The sequence below is a fragment of the Callithrix jacchus genome, chromosome 7 (assembly GCF_049354715.1).
Source record: "Callithrix jacchus isolate 240 chromosome 7, calJac240_pri, whole genome shotgun sequence".
Lineage (NCBI taxonomy): Eukaryota > Metazoa > Chordata > Mammalia > Primates > Cebidae > Callithrix > Callithrix jacchus.
The window spans coordinates 85,489,128-85,507,144 of record NC_133508.1 but is presented as its reverse complement, the minus strand read 5'-3'; the positions used below and the strand labels follow the sequence as shown (position 1 = coordinate 85,507,144).

The window sequence follows — 18,017 nt, the reverse complement described above, 5'->3', positions numbered from 1 at the left end:
TGGCCATTAAACCATCCAGTACTGCAGTGCGTTCTGCAACTTCAGGACCCTTGAGCTGTTAGATGAATATTTCCTGGTTAATTGAAAAGCCCACCATGTCTTCTTAGTTTCAGCCTTACTAGGCTACATAGCCTCAAGAACCAACCAGATAATTCCTAGTGTTTTCTTTGAAATTCTCTCTTTTGAGAGCCCAGTTCAACCTTTCACCCCATCTTATAGATGGGCAACTGAGGCCCAGAGAAGGGAAAAGACATATCTATGCCATGTGGAATCAGAATATATAAGGTTTCATGAACCCTGTATCATTAAGCAGTTTGTGTTCAGCCAACATGGGTGGATGGAATTAGTTTGGCTGCCAGGATTCAGCAGGTCCTAGAGGCTGGCCATATTCTCCCTTGCTGCTCCACGGGGCATTCTGAGTATGTGGCAGGTGGGGGGAGGGGTAATTCCTGACGTCCTAAGACCTTAGTCCTATAAGGAACCCCAGAGTTCTAAGGTCTTAGGACCTCATCTAGCCTCCTATACAGGACAGGAAGATTTCTGTAGTCTCCCTGCCATGCAGTCCCCAGCCTCCAGTAACATTCCCCTAGAGACAGGAAACTCACTCACTGCCTTCAGTGCAGTCTATCCCATTATTGGATAGCTCTGACTGTAGGGAAATGTTTTTGTGCAGGGAACATTATTGGATCCTTCTTTTGTTCTGAGCCCGGTGCTAGGCACAAAGAAATCAATTGTTAAGCCCCCCTTGTTGCCTTAAAGAAGTCACAGTCTCATCAGCAGACAGCTGGGATGCAGGGTAAGGCTTACTTTGGTCCTGAGCTCGCAGGAGAACTCCTTACATGGCTGGGGCAGGGGAGTTTTGGGTGGCTGGAGGAGGCCCCAAGTTAAGGAACTTAAGGAGCCTATACAAAGGTTTGGAGTTGTAAGAGAAGCTGGCTTATTCAAGGAACTGAAAGTAGTTCTGGTTAGATGGCACAGTGAAGGGCTGCGTAGGAGGAAACGATGAGGTTGCAGACCTAGGTGAGAGCAAGCACAACCCCAGCCACTCCTTCAGGTGGTTCATGGGGTCACTTCCCCATTGGAGTGGCCTGGGATGCGCTTTCCAATGAGCCAGGTGAATCAATCACAGCCATTTAGCAAAGATGAATCCCATATGGTCCCTATTCTGGAAGGGCTCATGGCCTGAAGGGAGTATCCACTGAGGTCAGGATCATGGATTGATTTGATAGGCAGACATCCACCATGTGATCAAACTTTGCCTCCTCTTAACTTCTGCCTTCAGGCATCCATTGTGCCCACAGTGGTCCCTCAGGAACCTGGGAGCAGCCCTTGTGCTGCCCACCCCACTTATCCCTGCCACAACTCCTTAGCTCCCAAACCCAGCCAACTCTGGTCCATTTTACATGCATTGAGCACATGTGTAGGCTTTCAGTGCTTCTCTGACAGGGCATTCTGCACAATACCCTGCCATTTGGATACTCTCTGGGCTCAGATAGTTGGGCAGGAGGGAAGTAGAACCACAGATGAAGAACCAGTGCAGTTTTCCCTGGCCACGAAAAGATAGGTTTAGAGCTTCTAGAGGTGACACCCTTTCCCCTTCCAATGCACCCCTCATGATTGTGGAGCTTTTCACAGACCCCCTAGGAATGTCCGAGAAAGTCAGATGTGAGCTGAGGTCGCACAGAGTGAGCATTAGGCAAGAGGGTCTGAAAAGTACAGTTTGCTGAGGAGGGGTAGGGTCGTGGAAAGAGCTGTCTTTGAAACCTGACAACCCTGAATTTGAACACTCACCATGTGTGTGACTTCTAGCAAGTTATTTTACTGCTTTGAATCTTTACAGAGGTAATAAGATCGATTTTGTAGGACCACCATGAGGATTAACTTCTTTCACTAAACACGTGATTAGTGAGTGTTCTATAGGAGGGACATTGTGTTGGGTGCTGGGGATATGGCAGTGAAAAAGACTACCCATCCCCTCTGTGTTTATGTTCTAGTCAGGGAGATGTTAAACAAATAATCACGCGGCAGTGGGCTGAAAAATGCAACAGAGAGAAAGCAAGAGAGACACTTTTGATATAAGATAGTTGACAAAGAAGACATTTGTAGGTTTCAGCCACCTTTCCTTCTCAAATGTGTTGTTTGAAATGGGCATCTGCAGTTTCTCAAAGTGAGGGAGAACCTTGACCTCCAAGACTGGTCTTCTACTCTGTAGTTCTGATTCCCCAGGGGTGTGGCCCCACCGTAAAGGCATCTATGTGAGCTGCAGGGATCTCACCTAATCCAGGATTCATGCTAGAATTTTTTTTTTTTCTGCTTTTGGCCAACAAAGCCTGCTCCTGTCCTCACTCATAGAAGGCACTCAGAAAATGGAAAGAGAGAGAGAGAGAGAGAGAGAGAGAGAGAGAGAACATGAAGAACCCTGGCCTCACTACTCCCCCACCTCCCCAAGATGTCACTCATCCATCCAAGCCCCAGTCAGAGATCACCACTTTCCTGAAGCCTTCTAGGATCCCTTAACCAGCAGCGATCTCTCCCTCTCCAAATTCATGTAGATCATCACATTGCACCTTTTGTGCACAGTGAGCCTGTGGTTTGTGCCCCTTGCTTTCACCTTATGAGAACTACCCCACTGCAGGGCCTCACACCCAACAAGCTCCTCTCATCCTCCAAGCCCCGACACAGAAGTTTGTGACTGTCCTGAAGATTACCTAGTCTCCTCCAGAGGCAGCACCCTCTCTCCTTTGCTTCTGCTCCAGTTTTTTTCCTAATGCTTGTTAGCCACATGGGTGGTGACAGTCTGCTGCCTGTCTCTTTCTGCTGCTGGACTGTGAAGCACTCAGTTCCACCTAGCCCAGGGCTGGCACTCAGGAGGTACTTAATAGATTCTTACTACAGGAATGAAACCAGATTTGTCTTTGCTTTCACTGAAAGCCTAATGGGTCTAAGAAACAGAGGCACAGCTACAGCAGCAGGTGAGAGCAGCTGATGACTTCTGAGAGGGCCTGAGAAGGTCCACAGGACAGGGTCCTCCTACCCAGCTCTGAAGGTGTCTTCCCTAGTCTCTTTCCAAGGCCCTCGTTTAACTCCTTCATTGTTATGTAGCTATTCCCATGCATAGTTCCTTCTCGACAGTAAAATCATCTCTATTCTGCCAAATCTAGTATTCCCTGTGCCACAGATGTTCTGTATGCATTTCAGAATTATGACTTGATTTACTTTGCATTTGTGATGAAAATATAGGATAGTATGTACAACAGAGAAACTTCCTATTTACTTACAGAAGTAAAAGGATTTAGTACTTTTTTTCTAAAAAAAAAAATCTAATATTATTAAGCTTTCTATTTCAGCTGGAATCAAAAATGATATTTAATGTTCAAACATATATATTTGAAAAAAATAGGTGATTTCTAAGCCCGGAAGCCACACAAACATAAACATTTGTGTTATTCAGAAAGAAGAGCATTAGTCTAGTTTACGATAAAACGAGAATAGAAAACGGTATGATTTCATCTATTTGGTGTGCCAGCAAATACTTACAAAGACCCTAACCATGTGTCAGGCTTTCCATTTTAGGGAAAAAGCCAGTAGGGCTTAAAGAGGTAAATAACAGAACCAGGATCTTCACCAGGTTTTTCTAACACTAAATCTATTGCTCATCCATGAAATCAGAGTTACGTGTATGCTATATAATAGTGTTTCACATGTTAAATCTAAACTCCCCCAGAACAGGAACATACTTTGTCTCTGGGTCCCCAGTGCCTCTTACAGAGCCTGGATCTTGATATGCAGTCAGGGATTGTGTGATGAATGGGCTCATGAATGATTCAATGAAAAGACAAATACCTCCTTTTACACTTTTTAAAAGCTTCCTTTACCCAGCTGAGAGGTTTCTTTACATGGAAGGTATATTTTCCCCCAAATAAACTTAAAGTGTGTGTCAATATCGGAATGCAAGTGGATTAAAGCCCCTTCTTTTTAATTCCTAGTCTTCCCACAAAGTGAAAAATGTTCCTTTGTTACCTAAAATATCTGCGCCAGATTGTACAATCCTGTCTCCTAACGCAAGTGCTTATTATTGTGGCTAATTTGGTCACATGTGTTTGAGGGAGAACAATGCCTCAGAAATTTTTTAAAAGCAAAACAGCAATCTGAAGCATTTGTTATAATGAGATGTAAATTGCCAACATCGGTAGTGGAGCCGACTAAAATTTGCAACGAAGTGATTTTCCCCCCTCTTAAATTAAAAGCACTAGGGGCCCTCCCTGCTCTCCCAGAAGAAACCACATGCTTTTTCTGTTCCTTTTCTTTCTGGTCCTGTAATGCTAAGCATTGTGCTTTATTGATTGATTCATTCCTTCATTCATCTGCCATTTGCCAGCTTCTGTCTGTTCTGTGCCTGCCTCAGTGCTAGGCTCTTCTAGAGGTGTCATCAGCCTGGATGGTGGCTTTTGGTAATCCCCATTGTGCAGGTAGGAAAGCTGATTTGCAGAGAGGGTAGGATGAGCTGACTTTGAAGTCATGAGCCGGGATTCACACCCAGGTCTCCTGAAAAGTCCCTTTTAAGATATACCTTTGGTTGGCTTTTCAGGATGACCTGTAGATAATGTCATGGGAGGAGGAGGCCATTGGAGAGAGCTTTCACCAGGTGTTAAGCAAATGGTACTGACTGAGAAATTTAGAAAATAGTTTTTCTTGAGAGCCAAGATCTCAGTATAGTAGCTTCAATATTTGACAGAAGTCTATATGTCCCTGAGGAGAACATCGTGAGCCTTGAGGAGAGTGGATGGGCTCTGGATTACAAGGACCTGCTCTATGCTGGGCCTGTGCTAAGCTCTAGGGGCAAAAGCAGAACAGCACAGACTCTGTTTCACAGAACCTATGGTTTAGTAGAAACAAACTTAAGCACACAAGTGTAACTTGTATGGGAGTGGGTAGAGAGGGAATGAACAACTATCTACCAAGAACCCACTCTGTACCAGACTCTGAAATCATCATTTCATGTATGTGTGTGTGTGTGTGTGTGTGTGTGTGTGTGTGTGTGTGTGTGTGTATAGATATATATATATATCTTGGCAGACAGATGAGGTAGTGTTCAAGGCCAAGGCTACAGCAGAGGCCTGGAACAACATGGCATTTGGGGTGCCTGAGCAGAGGTGAATATGGATGAGGGGCAAGAAATGAACCCTAGAGGTAGAGAGGAGGCTGGTTGTTCTGGGCCTCATGGAGGCCATGGTATGGAACTTAATTTTGTAGGTAATGGGCAGCCTAAGCAAGGAAACACAGGGTCATGCAGAAGATCTCTTTGATGGCCTTTATAGAGATGGGTGGGAGAGAATCAGGCTGAAGTCATGGCTGGACTGGATTCATTCCGTTGTCCATCATCTCATGGAGGGAAAAGGAGGCTTTAGAGGAAGGACATGTTCTTGCTAAAGATGACTGTGAGTGAGTGGCTTCATGGACCTCCTGTTCTCAGCCCCCCCCTTTTTTTTTTTCCTGTGGCTGAAGGTCAGAGGTAGAAGAGACTTCAAACACTGACTCAGCCATGTACTTTAGGGGAAATTTAAGTAATTACCTCTTCCCAGATCTGAGAAAAGATCAAATGCTCCACTTGAATTTGTTTGTATCTCAAAAATTTAACCAGTGATCCCATACAGAGAGAGAAGAAACTTTGGCATTTTCTTCTGAAACTTTAGAATTACTCATTCATTATTGTCATTCTTTTATTTACTTAGCAAACATTTAGAGATTACCTACTCAGCTCCAGGTGCTGGGACAAAGGAAAGAATAAGATCTAGGCCCAGCTTTTGAATAGGTCCTGCACCTCCTATTGAGAGGTGCTATCAGAACAATGATGATGCTATTGGTCCTTCTCTCTGCCAACTTCTGTATCTGTAATTTACTCACCTGTGGTCATGCAATTGAAATATAGCATAGCCAGAAATGGGACCTGAAATCTCTGCGAAGATGAGTTGAGGTCTTTTATTTACACTGTTCTGCTCCCCAACCATCTGACATTCAGCTTTGTGCAAGTTTCATTCTTAAATCTTAGGAGACTACAGAGATTCCATCTTTCGATTAGCAACTGCCAGAAACTCAGGATTGATATTCTCTTCTGGGAAGTTGTGTCATGAGGAATTTTAGTAACAAATTCACCAATACCTTCACTGCTACCAACCAAAGTCTAGGAAGTGTCAGCTGAACACAGAGTTGCAAGCAGATTGTTACAAAGGGCTTTAATATGTAAAGAGATTTGTACCCAGTTGTCCACCTGGCTAGCAAAAGAGAAGGCTGGTCTGTGAGTTCATCTGTTACCTAAGTTACATGCACAGCCAGAGGGAGCTGCTATGGCAGTAGCCAAATCTCTGATCTCAGTCAACTCCTGAATGTTTGCATGGGGAGAATTTTCAGCCTGTTAAATTATATTGGCCTTTGAAGTTGTTTTCTCCCACAAAAGTAAATCAAGTCATTTGGCCTTATTTACCCATTTTCATCCTGTTTCTCTGCCCTTTAGTAATCAACACACAATAGGTGATTTTAAAAAAATAGTCCATTTTTAAAAGCTAATGGAGAAAAAATAACTCCCTTAGAAACTATCACCATTTATCTAGCTTCCTTTCGCTATTTAAACTGCATGTAATTTGTGTTGATTGCATTAAAATAGAAATCAGAGTAGCTGCTGGATCAGGTAATCAGGGGCTTAATGTGTATTGTGTTTTAATTTGTTGGTTCAAATGCTCCTGTCTAGATACTAGGTCTTGGGGAGGGGGAGGCCTTCACATTTTTACCCACGCTTTCCTAAGCTCCCTTCTTCTGTTATGGCCTTCTCCAGTGTAGGCTGCTGAGGTGAGGATTTTGACAAATACACGATTTGCATATTCTAGCAATTGCCACCCCTTCTCCAACCCAGTACTAACAGAACCTCTTTCCTGTGCAGAAAGTTGAATCCCTGCCTTTCCATTTAGACAATCACACCCTAGAAGCATGCTCCTCATTCAAACTTCATTAGGGTCTAGTCCATTCTTGTCTCCAGTTTTCCACCTTTCCCTTGTGACATTCATACCTCATATTATTTTCGAGTCTTGGTTTAAGTGTAGTTCAATGGACAAAAATAAGCTAGCATATTTTTTTTTGTGCCACTGTGTGCTGATAGATGCCTAGTTAAAAATATTTGCCTTTTATTTTCCTTGGAGTTCTAGACAGATTTCTTTTCTTAACTGCCTAGGTCCTGCCATTGATCTGGAAAAAGTAAAGTCAGAATGTCTCGAGCCCGAGCCGGAGTTACGGAGCACTTTCAGTGAGGAAGCAAATACGTCGTCCTATTACCCCGCTCCTGCGCCTGTCATGGACAAGTATATCCTAGACAATGGCAAGGTAGTGTTTTAAGCTCAATATCCATTCCCTGCAAGTGTTTGTTAGTCAGAGTAAAGGTGGAGAGTATGGTGGGAGCTTTCTGAAACACAGCTTGACTGGTCGGTCTCTTGGCCTAGCCCTGAATGTCTGTTTCTAGAATTTGTATATTATAAGTAGCGTAGCTTTGCTGGGGCATTTTCTCATCCTTCTTCCTTTCTTTCTTACTTTTTAAAAAAATATCGAGCCAAAGCAACTATAAAAGTAAATTGACATTTTGAAATAGCTTACTAATGAGAAGTTTCTTAATTCCCATGATAGTTTGATGAAACTTGTCCCACCTTCTTATGAGTCCAGATGCCTAAAATTTATAAGGTGAACTGGAAATGAAGTATCTGATTTACAGATAACAACTCAGTTTGTATTCATTCACCACTTACAAAGTATCTGCATGTTCTAAGCCCTGTGCTAGATAACAGGAATACAGGGGTGAAGAAGACATACTCCCTATCCCTAAGCCTCCTTCAAGCTGTATGGATGCAGCAGTGGTTAGCCTACAGTCCTAGGGCCACATAGAACTCCTCAGATTTATTTAAATGACCTTGAAAACAAATGATGAATGAAAACTTAAGCACTATTAGTACTGGAATAGCTTTTGAAAAATCTTAAAGTCACATGATTACATAGCAGCAGGGCGGGGAAGGTAACTGTCCTGTCATTCTTCTAACCTTCAGTCAAATTCATCTTTGAAGAAGTATCTCAGAGCCCTTTGCGTAGGCACTGGTGAAAATCAGCTTTCGTGTTATGTTCTCTGCCACCGTGGCATGCATTACAGATACCGCCTCTCATTCTCCTTAAGGCATCATATGTGTTGGTTCATTTTTCTTGCCTCAGGCTTCAAAAGGTCTCTGTTTGTTTAGTATCATTCTCTGGTGGGTTGATGATAAAGAAAAATTTGTTTTGTTTGAGTTTGTGCAGATATGTCTCTGCAACTGGCCAACCTGAGCCAAAGCAACCATTGTCAAGCTGAGGAAAAGAAACCTATTAGTTTTCAGGGCTCTCTTGGATGTGCTGTCATTCCCTGCATCTCCCACTGAGTGCTTCCTCCCCGGCAGAGGCAAAGCTGATGGGCCAGACCGTAGGCCCATTCTGCCTTGCCTTGTTCCCTTCAACAGGCTTAAAAATGTCAGCTTTGCAGAGGAGAGGTGGCAGGACAGGTTGAAAGTCAGCAGCCTGGAGCCTGAGTTCTTAGCATAGCTCTACATCTGTGACCTTGCAAAGGTCCTTCATTTCTCTGGATCTCAGCATCCTTATCTGTGAAAGATGAGATCAGATTGATGCTTTCCAAAGTCCTTTCTGATTCAAACTGTGTATCCAAGTTTGGTGAACCTTTCCCAATCAGATAAAAGAGGACTATGCTATGTTTGTTGATTTCCTTTTAGTCATGACCACATTGTGGAGTGACTAGAGAGTTTTCTTAAGGTAGCTTCCAAGAGAAATCTATTTCTCCCTTGCCTTGAAGGCTGATGGATAGTTTCAGAGCATTATACGGGGCTTCTTTTGCAAAGATAGCATTCTTCCCCCAGAAAATGAGTCTCTCAAACCTCATTTAATTTTTATACACATGGGTTGAACAGCAAATCTTGAAAATGCCTATTTTGTTTCTTCATTGGTTTTTGCCAGCATGTTGCTACAAGACTAACCTGGTGTTTGTTTGCACCTAATTGGTAGTCAGGCAGAGACAGTTTTAAATGCAGAGGAAAGGAAGTGGACACACTGAAAATGACGGCAGCTTCCCAGAACAGCATCTCCCACATCTCAGAAGTAGCCTTCATTGTTCGTGGCTCTACTGTCTTCTCTGACCCTTCCTTCTGTCTGCATGATCAGAGACCTTAATCTCTGCAAGGCTTAGAGCATTGAAATGGGATACATTTCCTAGTAGGAAATGAGTTTCGTCCTATAAAACTTTTCACAAAAATATAATTTGATCAAGTTCCATCCTACCAGATGCCATATTTTTAATAACCTCCTTTGACACATAACACTAACACTTTGGTCAAACAGTATACTGTGGTCTACATGAATCGGGCTTACCACACAAATTCTGATTTGGGTTAAGTGCATTGCTTTTCTTTGTCTAAGATGTTTTATTTCAAAAACTCATTGAATCATAAAGCTGCAAAGACCATTAAATTTTAAATAACCTAATTTATACATAGTATGGATAGGGAAACATATCCAGACTCCTCTACAATTATATAACAGGTTAGAGGCAGGCAGGAGCTGAAAGCCAGACCTCCTTGTTCCCAGGCCAGTGCTCTCTCCAGTCTGTTCTGCTACATCCCTAAAAGCTGAGTGTTGCTCCAGGTGACCTTGAGCCTTGCTAACCTCAGAGGCCCTTGTCTCAAATGCCCCAGCATATGCCTGTGATTGGTCGTAGGCAAGCCCATTTCTTTCTGTGCTCTAAAGTTGGCATTGTACTTGAGTGAATGTCAGAAAATATTTTCTTCTCCAAGGAACGGCAGCTCATCAGAAGCAAAAAAACAGTTCCATAAAGCCATTAAATATGCCCATCAATTTCTTACTGCTCAGTTTACAAACTAGGCCTTGTCACTTTGTAGGGGACATCAAAGCCTTGACCTTCTCCACTGACAGGTACTGTGAAGGGCTGAATTAGGTAGTAGTGGCTCTAAGTGGACTAGAAATTCAGAAGGGATAGAACTTAGCCCTGCAATAATTGAGGAGTGTTTCTTGGATTTTAGACTTGAAAGATTAGCAGGCTTAAGAAAATAGGGAAAACATTTATTCCTGGGCAAGAGAATGGCAGGAACAGAAACACGGGGAGGAGAAAGAGGGCAAAGAATGTAACAGTTGCTGGCCTCCTGACACTTTACACATCTCTTCTCTTTTAACCCTCTTAGCCCCTCTCTGAGGTAGCAATGATCTGCTGACTGTGTAGCTGAGAAAAGTAAGGCTCAGAAAAGTAAAGTGACTGGCCCAACTTAACCAGCAAGCAGGTAGAAGAGCTGAGATTTACACCCAGGGCCGGCAGCTCCAGCACCCATCTTCTTGATGTTCTAGCACTCTGGAAGTAGCAGCAAATGAACAAGTTCAGGAATTTTATAGTGTAGATGGACTATGTAGATAAACGTAGTAGGAGAATGAAGATTAGTAGACACAAAGGATTCTAACAGGCCTTCAAAGCCAGGCTGAGGTAGTTGGATTATATGTGGTAGGACACAGGGAGCCATTCAGAATTCCAGAGGATTGACATAAAAACACAGTTGAAAGACTGTAGAAGTCATCTAGTCAAACAGGCAAAGAGGTGTTTTAGGGAACTTAATTTGTCGTGATTATAGGGTGGGCGGGTTGGAGGGAGCAAGGACTGGAGGCAAAGGCCAGTCCATGGCTGTTTTCCTGGCTTCCCTGTCTGCAGTGGTGAACTACGCTGGGAGCTGGCATGGGAAATAGCCAGGCAGATACAGAGAAAACTCAAGAGGAAAACTAACTGAACATTGATGCGTTAGGTCTGCTGTCTTTCATCTACGTCAGTACCACCTTGGTGGCAGCAAGGAAGACAGGGAGAGCAGAAGCTTCAGGATTTGGATTTGAATCTTGAATCCAAAATTGACTATAGCTTAGGAAAAGTTATTCAGTCTCTCTGAATCTCTGTTTACATCTGTATAATGGGAAAATAATTTCTACCTGCTTCCATCTCTTAAGGTCATTATGAGGAATAAATAAATCGAATGTACAGTACCTGGTTCATTATAGGTACTCAAAAAAATACTAGTGCCCTTTTTCTCTTGTAGAACATTGACTAAAAGGACTTTCATCTCCCTTTCAAGAATAACAAATTAAAAGATCACAGGAAAGCAAGAGTGGGGGAGAAGCAGAGATTTTTGAGAAATCTGAAGTTGGCATCCATCTCTGTGATTTTCTGATTCAGAATTTAACATAATTCGGAGTTCCTTGTTTTTCTCCTATCTCAGGAAGCTTGTGTGGGTGGCCTCAAGTGTCATCAAGGGAAGTGATGCAGGGTCCAGCGGGGAGCAGTGGGGAAGTTGTCCCCAGCATGCCCCGTCTGGCACACAGACTGCCCACCTGCAGTTCGAACTGGGGAGAAAAGGCCACGCTTGACCTTGGTGTCTGTGTCACCTAGCCAGCAGCCAGGTAGTACATCTCACTCCAGGGCTGCTTATCTTTCCCGAGCAGATGAACAGATTTGCAGTACTGAAGTTTACAGCGCAGAGAGGCCAGGTGGATCTAGTTATCTGATTGCCTGCAGCAGTCTGAATGATCTTTTGAGCAAAAGGAGGTGAAGTCAGACCTGCAGGTGGATTGTTTACTTACATTCCTGGGTTGCTATTTTTTTTTCTTCTCGATGGTTGGAAAATTTCAGTACTTGGTAAAGGAAGAAGTGTTGCTGGTTGACCTGACTACCTGACTGTGTATACTCGCCTTCCCTCCCAAGTCAAGCTTCAGTAGTAGAAAGATCTTTAATTGTTTTTTGAACAATTGGTCTTGCTGGTCTGCCATTAGACCAGGACTTCTCCAGAGATGTCTCTGACCATATGATGTTGGCAACCTGCAGGCATTTCTGAAAACAGGGACCTTTGGCAGATCCTTTTCATGCCCCTTAGAAAGTTAGGCTCATTAGCACCTGCCACCCTCTGTCCCCACAGAGGCATTTCCTCCCCTCACAGACTCAGCAGAAGCACAACATAAATGGCAATGTCAAAGCGACACTATTTTTTAATTCTTAATGTTAGTAAATGACTTGTGAGATCTGAATTTTATACTAACTTTTTTTTAGATTTACTGAAGATGCAGAAAGGAGAACAAATTTACAAGCTTGTAGCTTACTGCTGGAACATTCTGGGTCTTATTGGCTCTGCACTGAAACTCATAGGGAGCATAAGATTGGATTTTGTTCTTTGTGCAGTCGGAATCAAACCTTGTGTTGTGTTTAAAATCATAGGTGTTTTGAGCCAGAAGGCACTTTGAGATGAAATCCAGCTCTCCCACTTCATAGGTAGGGAAATGAAGCTCAGAGGTGGGAAAGGACTGGCACAGCCCTCCAGTTGGCAGGGCACCTGCTCTCCTTACTCTCACTGGCAGAGGTTTTCACATGCAGCCACACACTGGAAGTATTTAGGCCAAACCCAGTCCAAATAAATCAGAATCTCTGCAAGTGGGGTCCAGGCACTGGTGATTTATTTTATTTATTTATTTATTTTGAGGCAGAGTCTTGCTCTATTGCTCAAGCTAGAGTGCAGTATCTTGGCTCACTGCAACTTCTGCTTCCCAGGTTCAAGCGATTCTCCTGCCTTAGCCTTCTGAGCAGCTAGCTGGGACTACAGGCTTGTGCCACCATGCCTGGCGAATTTGTTGTGTTTTTAGTAGAGGCAGGGTTTCCCCGTGTTAGCCAGGATGGTCTTGATCTCCTAATGTTGTGATCCACCCACCTTGGCCTCCCAAAGTGCTGGGATTACAGGCGTAAGCCACCACACACGACCGGCACTGGTGATTTTTCCAGCTCCCCAGTTGACCCTTGTGTGCAGCCAAGGTTGAGAACCACCATGCTAGGAAGATGTATGTCCCAGAATGTTCACCTTAGAGGAAGATGAGTCTTTCCATATGTAACGCAGAAAGAATTTAAGCATGTGTATTCTGAGATTTGGTCAGGCTCTGAGCAGTCTAGTGATAACCTAAGTATAGTGTAGAATCTCAGCTCTGCCACTTACTAGTTGAGTGATACTTGGAAATTCACCTCACCGTTCTAAACCTGGTTTTTCCATCTGAAAGGAAAATGGCGTTATAAGGCCTTCTATCCACAATTGGCATAAAGATTTGAGATAGCAAGTATAAAGCACTGGGATAAGGCCTGGCATGTTACAGGTGTTCAGTAGATGATAGCTATCATGATCACCCGTAAAGAGAGTTAATTTTTATTTGTGGCATGAATCTCTTACAGTTGTGCAGCAATGCTTATTAAAGGACAAGAGAAGCCTCCCACTGCCCTCCTCTCGGACTAAACAGGTGCTGGTGTTCCTATTCCTCTCAGGTCCATCTGGGAAGCGGGATTTGGGTTGATGAGGAGAAATGGCACCAGCTACAAGTAACCCAAGGAGATTCCAAGTACACGAAGAACTTGGCAGTTATGATTTGGGGAACAGATGTTCTGAAAAACAGAAGCGTCACAGGAGTCGCCACAAAAAAAAAGAAAGATGCGGTCCCTAAACCACCCCTCTCGCCTCACAAACTAAGCATCGTCAGAGGTAGGTCACTAAGTGGAAACACAGTGGCTGGGATTCTGTCTTTTACTCAGTCAGGAATGTATTAGGCACAATTCAATTCAGTGATCACATAATGAGGCCTCTGCATGCCAGGCCCTGGGCTGGGTCTGAGGACACCTGAGCAGATAACCCAAATGCCCCAGAAGAGCTCACATTTACCAGGGCAGATGAGCAGTGGACACAAGTACAATTATATTCCACAAGGAATTAGCATGAGAAAGGGACAGATGGCCGTGCTAAGGGAGTTCTCAGGAGGGAAGGATACCCTTAGCTGGAAAATCAGGGAAGACTTCCTGGGGAAGGGGGTCACTGAACTGGGCTTTGAAGGATACGGAAACACAGATGTGTATGATGAGGTGTTATGCTTCAGGAGGCAGAAGCATCTTGAACGAAGCCATGGAGATGGGAAAGGAGTGCTGCTGTGTACCCAGAGCAGGAAACATCAAGGCTAGGGAATGCAGTTCTTGGTGGTTCTAACATTGTACCCGGAGCAGTTAATGAGATGAAGACCAGCTGGTAGTCAAAAGATTCAGCTTTCTTTCTGGTATTTGGGAGAGGTTGGAGGGCAGAAAAAGAGACAAGGATCATTTGTCTCCCTAAAGATAGGGCTGTATCCCGGACTCTTGAATTTGCCCTCCCTCCCTCCCTACCTCCCTACATCCCTTTTTTTCTTCCTTCCTTCCCTCCTTCCTTCCTTCCTTTTTTCTTCCTTCCTTTCTTTTTCCCTTCCTTCCTTCCCTCCTTCCTTTTCTCCTTTCTTCCCTCCTTTCTCTCCTCCTTTCTCCCTTTCCTTCCTTCCCTCCTTTTATTCCTCTTTCCTCCCTTTTTCCTTTCCTCCTTCCCTCCTTTCCTCCTTCATCTTCTATTTTCTCTCTGTCCTTATTTCTTTCTTCTTCCTCCTCTCTTTTCTTTCCTCCCTCTCTCCCTCCCGTTCTCCACCCATCCATTACTTGCCAGGCCCTCTACTGGGTATTGAGGACACAAAGAGGGATAAGACACAGCATCCATCTGCAAGGAGCTCATAGTCTCATGGGGAAGATAAACACAAAAAACAACTAGTTACTCTACAGAAAATACAAACTATAGAGACAGACAGTGGTGTAGAGGGAGCAAAGAGAATACAGTAGTTGCTAATTATTTTAGGCCCTTACTGTGTTTCAGGATTTGGGGTGTGTTTTTTTATTAATGATTCTCTTTAGACACTTTTATGTATGTTAACTCATTATCCTCCTAACAACCCTACTGTTGGCTACTATTATAATTCTATTTTACAGACAAGGAAACTGAGACACAGAGATGTTAAGTAACTTGACCAGGTTTTACAGCTAGTGGGAGGAGAGCTGGGAGTCCGAGCCAGTAGGCTGTCTTCAGAATCTGTGCTCCTAACCACTGATCTCTCAGTGTCCAGGCCTGCCATGTTTTCATAAAGAAAGTAAGACTCAGTCAGTCAACATGTATGTTTTCAGCCAACTCTAGGGGCAGACAACAAATCTATCCAGGAATAAGTCTGATAATTTTAGGTACTGTGAGCTTCCTTGTATGCTGTGCTAGAACAGAGAGCTGCATTCACTGGGGTAGTTGGAGAAGGTCTGTTTGAGGAGGTGACATTTAGCAGCAAGCTGGATGTGGAAGAGTCATCCTTGTAAAGGACAGAGGGGTGGCAGAACAGGCAGAATAAGCAGCAGGTATGAAGGCCGGCATCTTACAGGTGTGAAGAAACCCCAGATGGCTGGGATGCAGAAGAAGGGAGAGTGAGTTCAGGGAGGTGGGCGAGAGCCAGTCTTGTAGGGCTGGGAAGGCCACAGTAAGCAGCTTGGATTTACTAGAGTAGGAGGGCAATGGAGGTCTTCCAGTTATGGAGTAACCGCATGGGAGATGAGTTACAAAGCTCTTGCAGTGCTCTTGTTGGTGGGAGATGCTGCTGCCCATAGACTAAGGGCACAGCACTGGAGGTGGAGAAATATGCCCAGGTTTAGGGTATATTTTGGAGGTCAAGGTGGCAGAATATAGGGTAAGCAGCCGCCTGAGGTCACAGCTATAAGGTTTCAGAGCCTAGATTCAAACACACACCCCCTGACTATGGTCTGGGCTTGTTCTGCTGTAACATAGCTGCCTCCCTTGCCTGGCTGGCTCCAGATGAATTGATTTAGGCAGCTGCTTATTTTTGGATAATCAGAGGTAACCTTTGGTCTGGCTGCTGTCTGAAGTGGTAAAGCCTAATTTGGGAGGTCACCCTGAGAAAAAGGCCACCCTGGGTATGCAGCCCTGCCCTGCCCTGCCCTACCCTGCCCTGCCCTCCCCTGCCTGGTGGGTGACCAACCTCTAATTCTGCTTTGCTTTTTGGAACATGACTCAGGAGGTCCTGGGTGCCTTCAGATAACTGTCTGTTTCTACCATTATCACATGATATAAAATCATCTGCTATGTGTCTGCCTCAGGGATCTGGGGACTATATTTCACTCATCTCTGTGGCCTGTTTGCCAAACACAGTACCTGGCATATAGTAGGCACTCAGTAAATGAAGGTTGAACAGAAGAAACACTGAGACCCACAAGCTGATCCCCTGACCAACTGTTAGTGTGATTTCTTGCAAACACTTTCTCTCCGTGTTTCAGATTTGTTAGCTGAAAACTAAGCTGAAACGATCTTACCTCTGAAGATAGTCGGGGCTGCCTAGGATTGTAGCAGTGCAGCAACGTAGAAGAGTACACCTCATCCATGTGGCTTGGGCCGTTACACACTCCTTAGCTTCAAACCCTGCTGGGACTCCACACCATCTGCCAAATTGTCTGAGTTTCCCTCCCTGATCTACTCCCTCATTTTCCAAGCCCTTTTTAAATTTTTTTACCTTTTCCACATGTGATAGTTCACATCTGTCTAAGATATAGGCCTTGTCTCTTCTTTCACAGAGGAAAGTAAAGGAACTTTCACAGTTTTGATGCATCACAACTGCAGACTTAACTATGTCCTCAATTTTCCTGCCTCCTGTCCAAAAAGAGTTCTTTTCTTTTTTGGGGGGCTGGTGATTCTCTCCACCTGAGCTCTGGATTTCAATCCACCTGCCTTCCTAAGTACCTTGTTCCTTCAGTTGTGTTCCTGCTCTCCTGATTCCTTCCCAGCATCGTTTAAATATACCTGATCACTCATTTCTTACAAAAGCAAAGAAACCCTCCTTAAAGGGCACTCTGTCACCCAGCTGCTGTCATATCTCCGTTCTTTCACATCCAGGCTCCTGGAAGGACTAGCTACGCCCACTGTGTTCCCTGATAATGCCTTGCCATTTGCCTCGGCCTCCCAGCCTTCTGCTTGATCTGTTTTCACCAAGGTCCCCAGTGACTTCCTTGTCACTAAATCCTTGTGTGATTCTCACAGTCTCACTGGCCCTGTTTGACACAACCATTCCTCTTTCACTGAGAAACCTGTTCTGCATGCAGGGGATTTCTTCCCATCTTTCTGGCTTCTCAGCCTCCTTGATGGGCCTGCTCCTTTGTCTCCAACCCTCTTGTCTCTAATCCTGCCAAGCATTCCTCAGCTTCTCTTCTCACTTCCTGTTGTTCTCATTGCCTTCAGTATGTCCTTGGCTCTGGGTTGAAATCCGTACTCCTCACCTCTTACAGACGATCTGCCTTTGGGACGCCTCTGACATCATCTCGTATCACACTTCCCGTTGGCCGCCATGCTGTAGCCTTGGAGTTCTTCTTTCACTCCTTCCTGTTCCTACTCCCTTGCTCCTGATCTGCATGCCCTTCCCACTGTCACTGAGAGAGGCCTCCCCAGCCACTTCGTCTAAAGTGGCCTCTCCATTGCTGTCTGTCACCTCACCCTACTTCAAGTCTCTGTGTAGCATTTCTTATTTACTTTCTATACTTGATAATTTTCTTTCTTTTCCCACTTCCATTAGAATTAAACAAGCATATTGTTCAGGGCTAGCCTATAGTAAGCGCTCATTACATGTTTGTTGATTCAGTCAATGATGTTTCTCGAATCTGTATTTGATCTCAATTCACACTTCTGATTTCTTGATCTATGTATCCAAGTGCCCACTGGTCATCTCTTCACAGATGTCCACGTGACATTGGCAAAACTGCACTGCTCACTTCTCTCTCTTTTTTTCTCTCCTTCTCTGTGAAGCCTTCTGCCTCTTCTGTGTTCCCTGTCTTGGTGAGTAGTACAACCAGCCAGGCACCCAGGCTTCATCCTTGACTCCTCCACATCCCTCACTACCCATCTGTTTGGCCCCCAAATCTCTCTTAAACCACTGCTGATCCACTCCCCCATTTTCCAAGCCATTTTAAAATTTCATTACTTTTTCCAAATATGGAGAGAACCATCTGCATCTCTCCATAGCTACTGCCCTTCTCATAGCCCACA

General features: G+C 44.3%; 1 protein-coding gene across 28 annotated transcripts in view; it reads left to right on the top strand.

Moving 5' to 3' along the window:
* LOC100393071 (BEN domain-containing protein 5) overlaps window positions 1-18,017 on the top strand; it is a 1,596,666-nt gene that overhangs the window by 1,323,884 nt on the left and 254,765 nt on the right. For 2 of the 28 annotated variants that reach the window (XM_054236897.2, XM_002750803.7), the window contains 2 exons: window positions 7,223-7,371; window positions 13,415-13,628. The exons of the other annotated variants lie outside the window; for them this stretch is intronic. In XM_054236897.2, coding sequence (XP_054092872.1) covers window positions 7,223-7,371; window positions 13,415-13,628 — 363 coding nt within the window. The remainder of the gene's footprint in view (window positions 1-7,222; window positions 7,372-13,414; window positions 13,629-18,017) is intronic. 28 annotated transcript variants of the gene reach the window in all.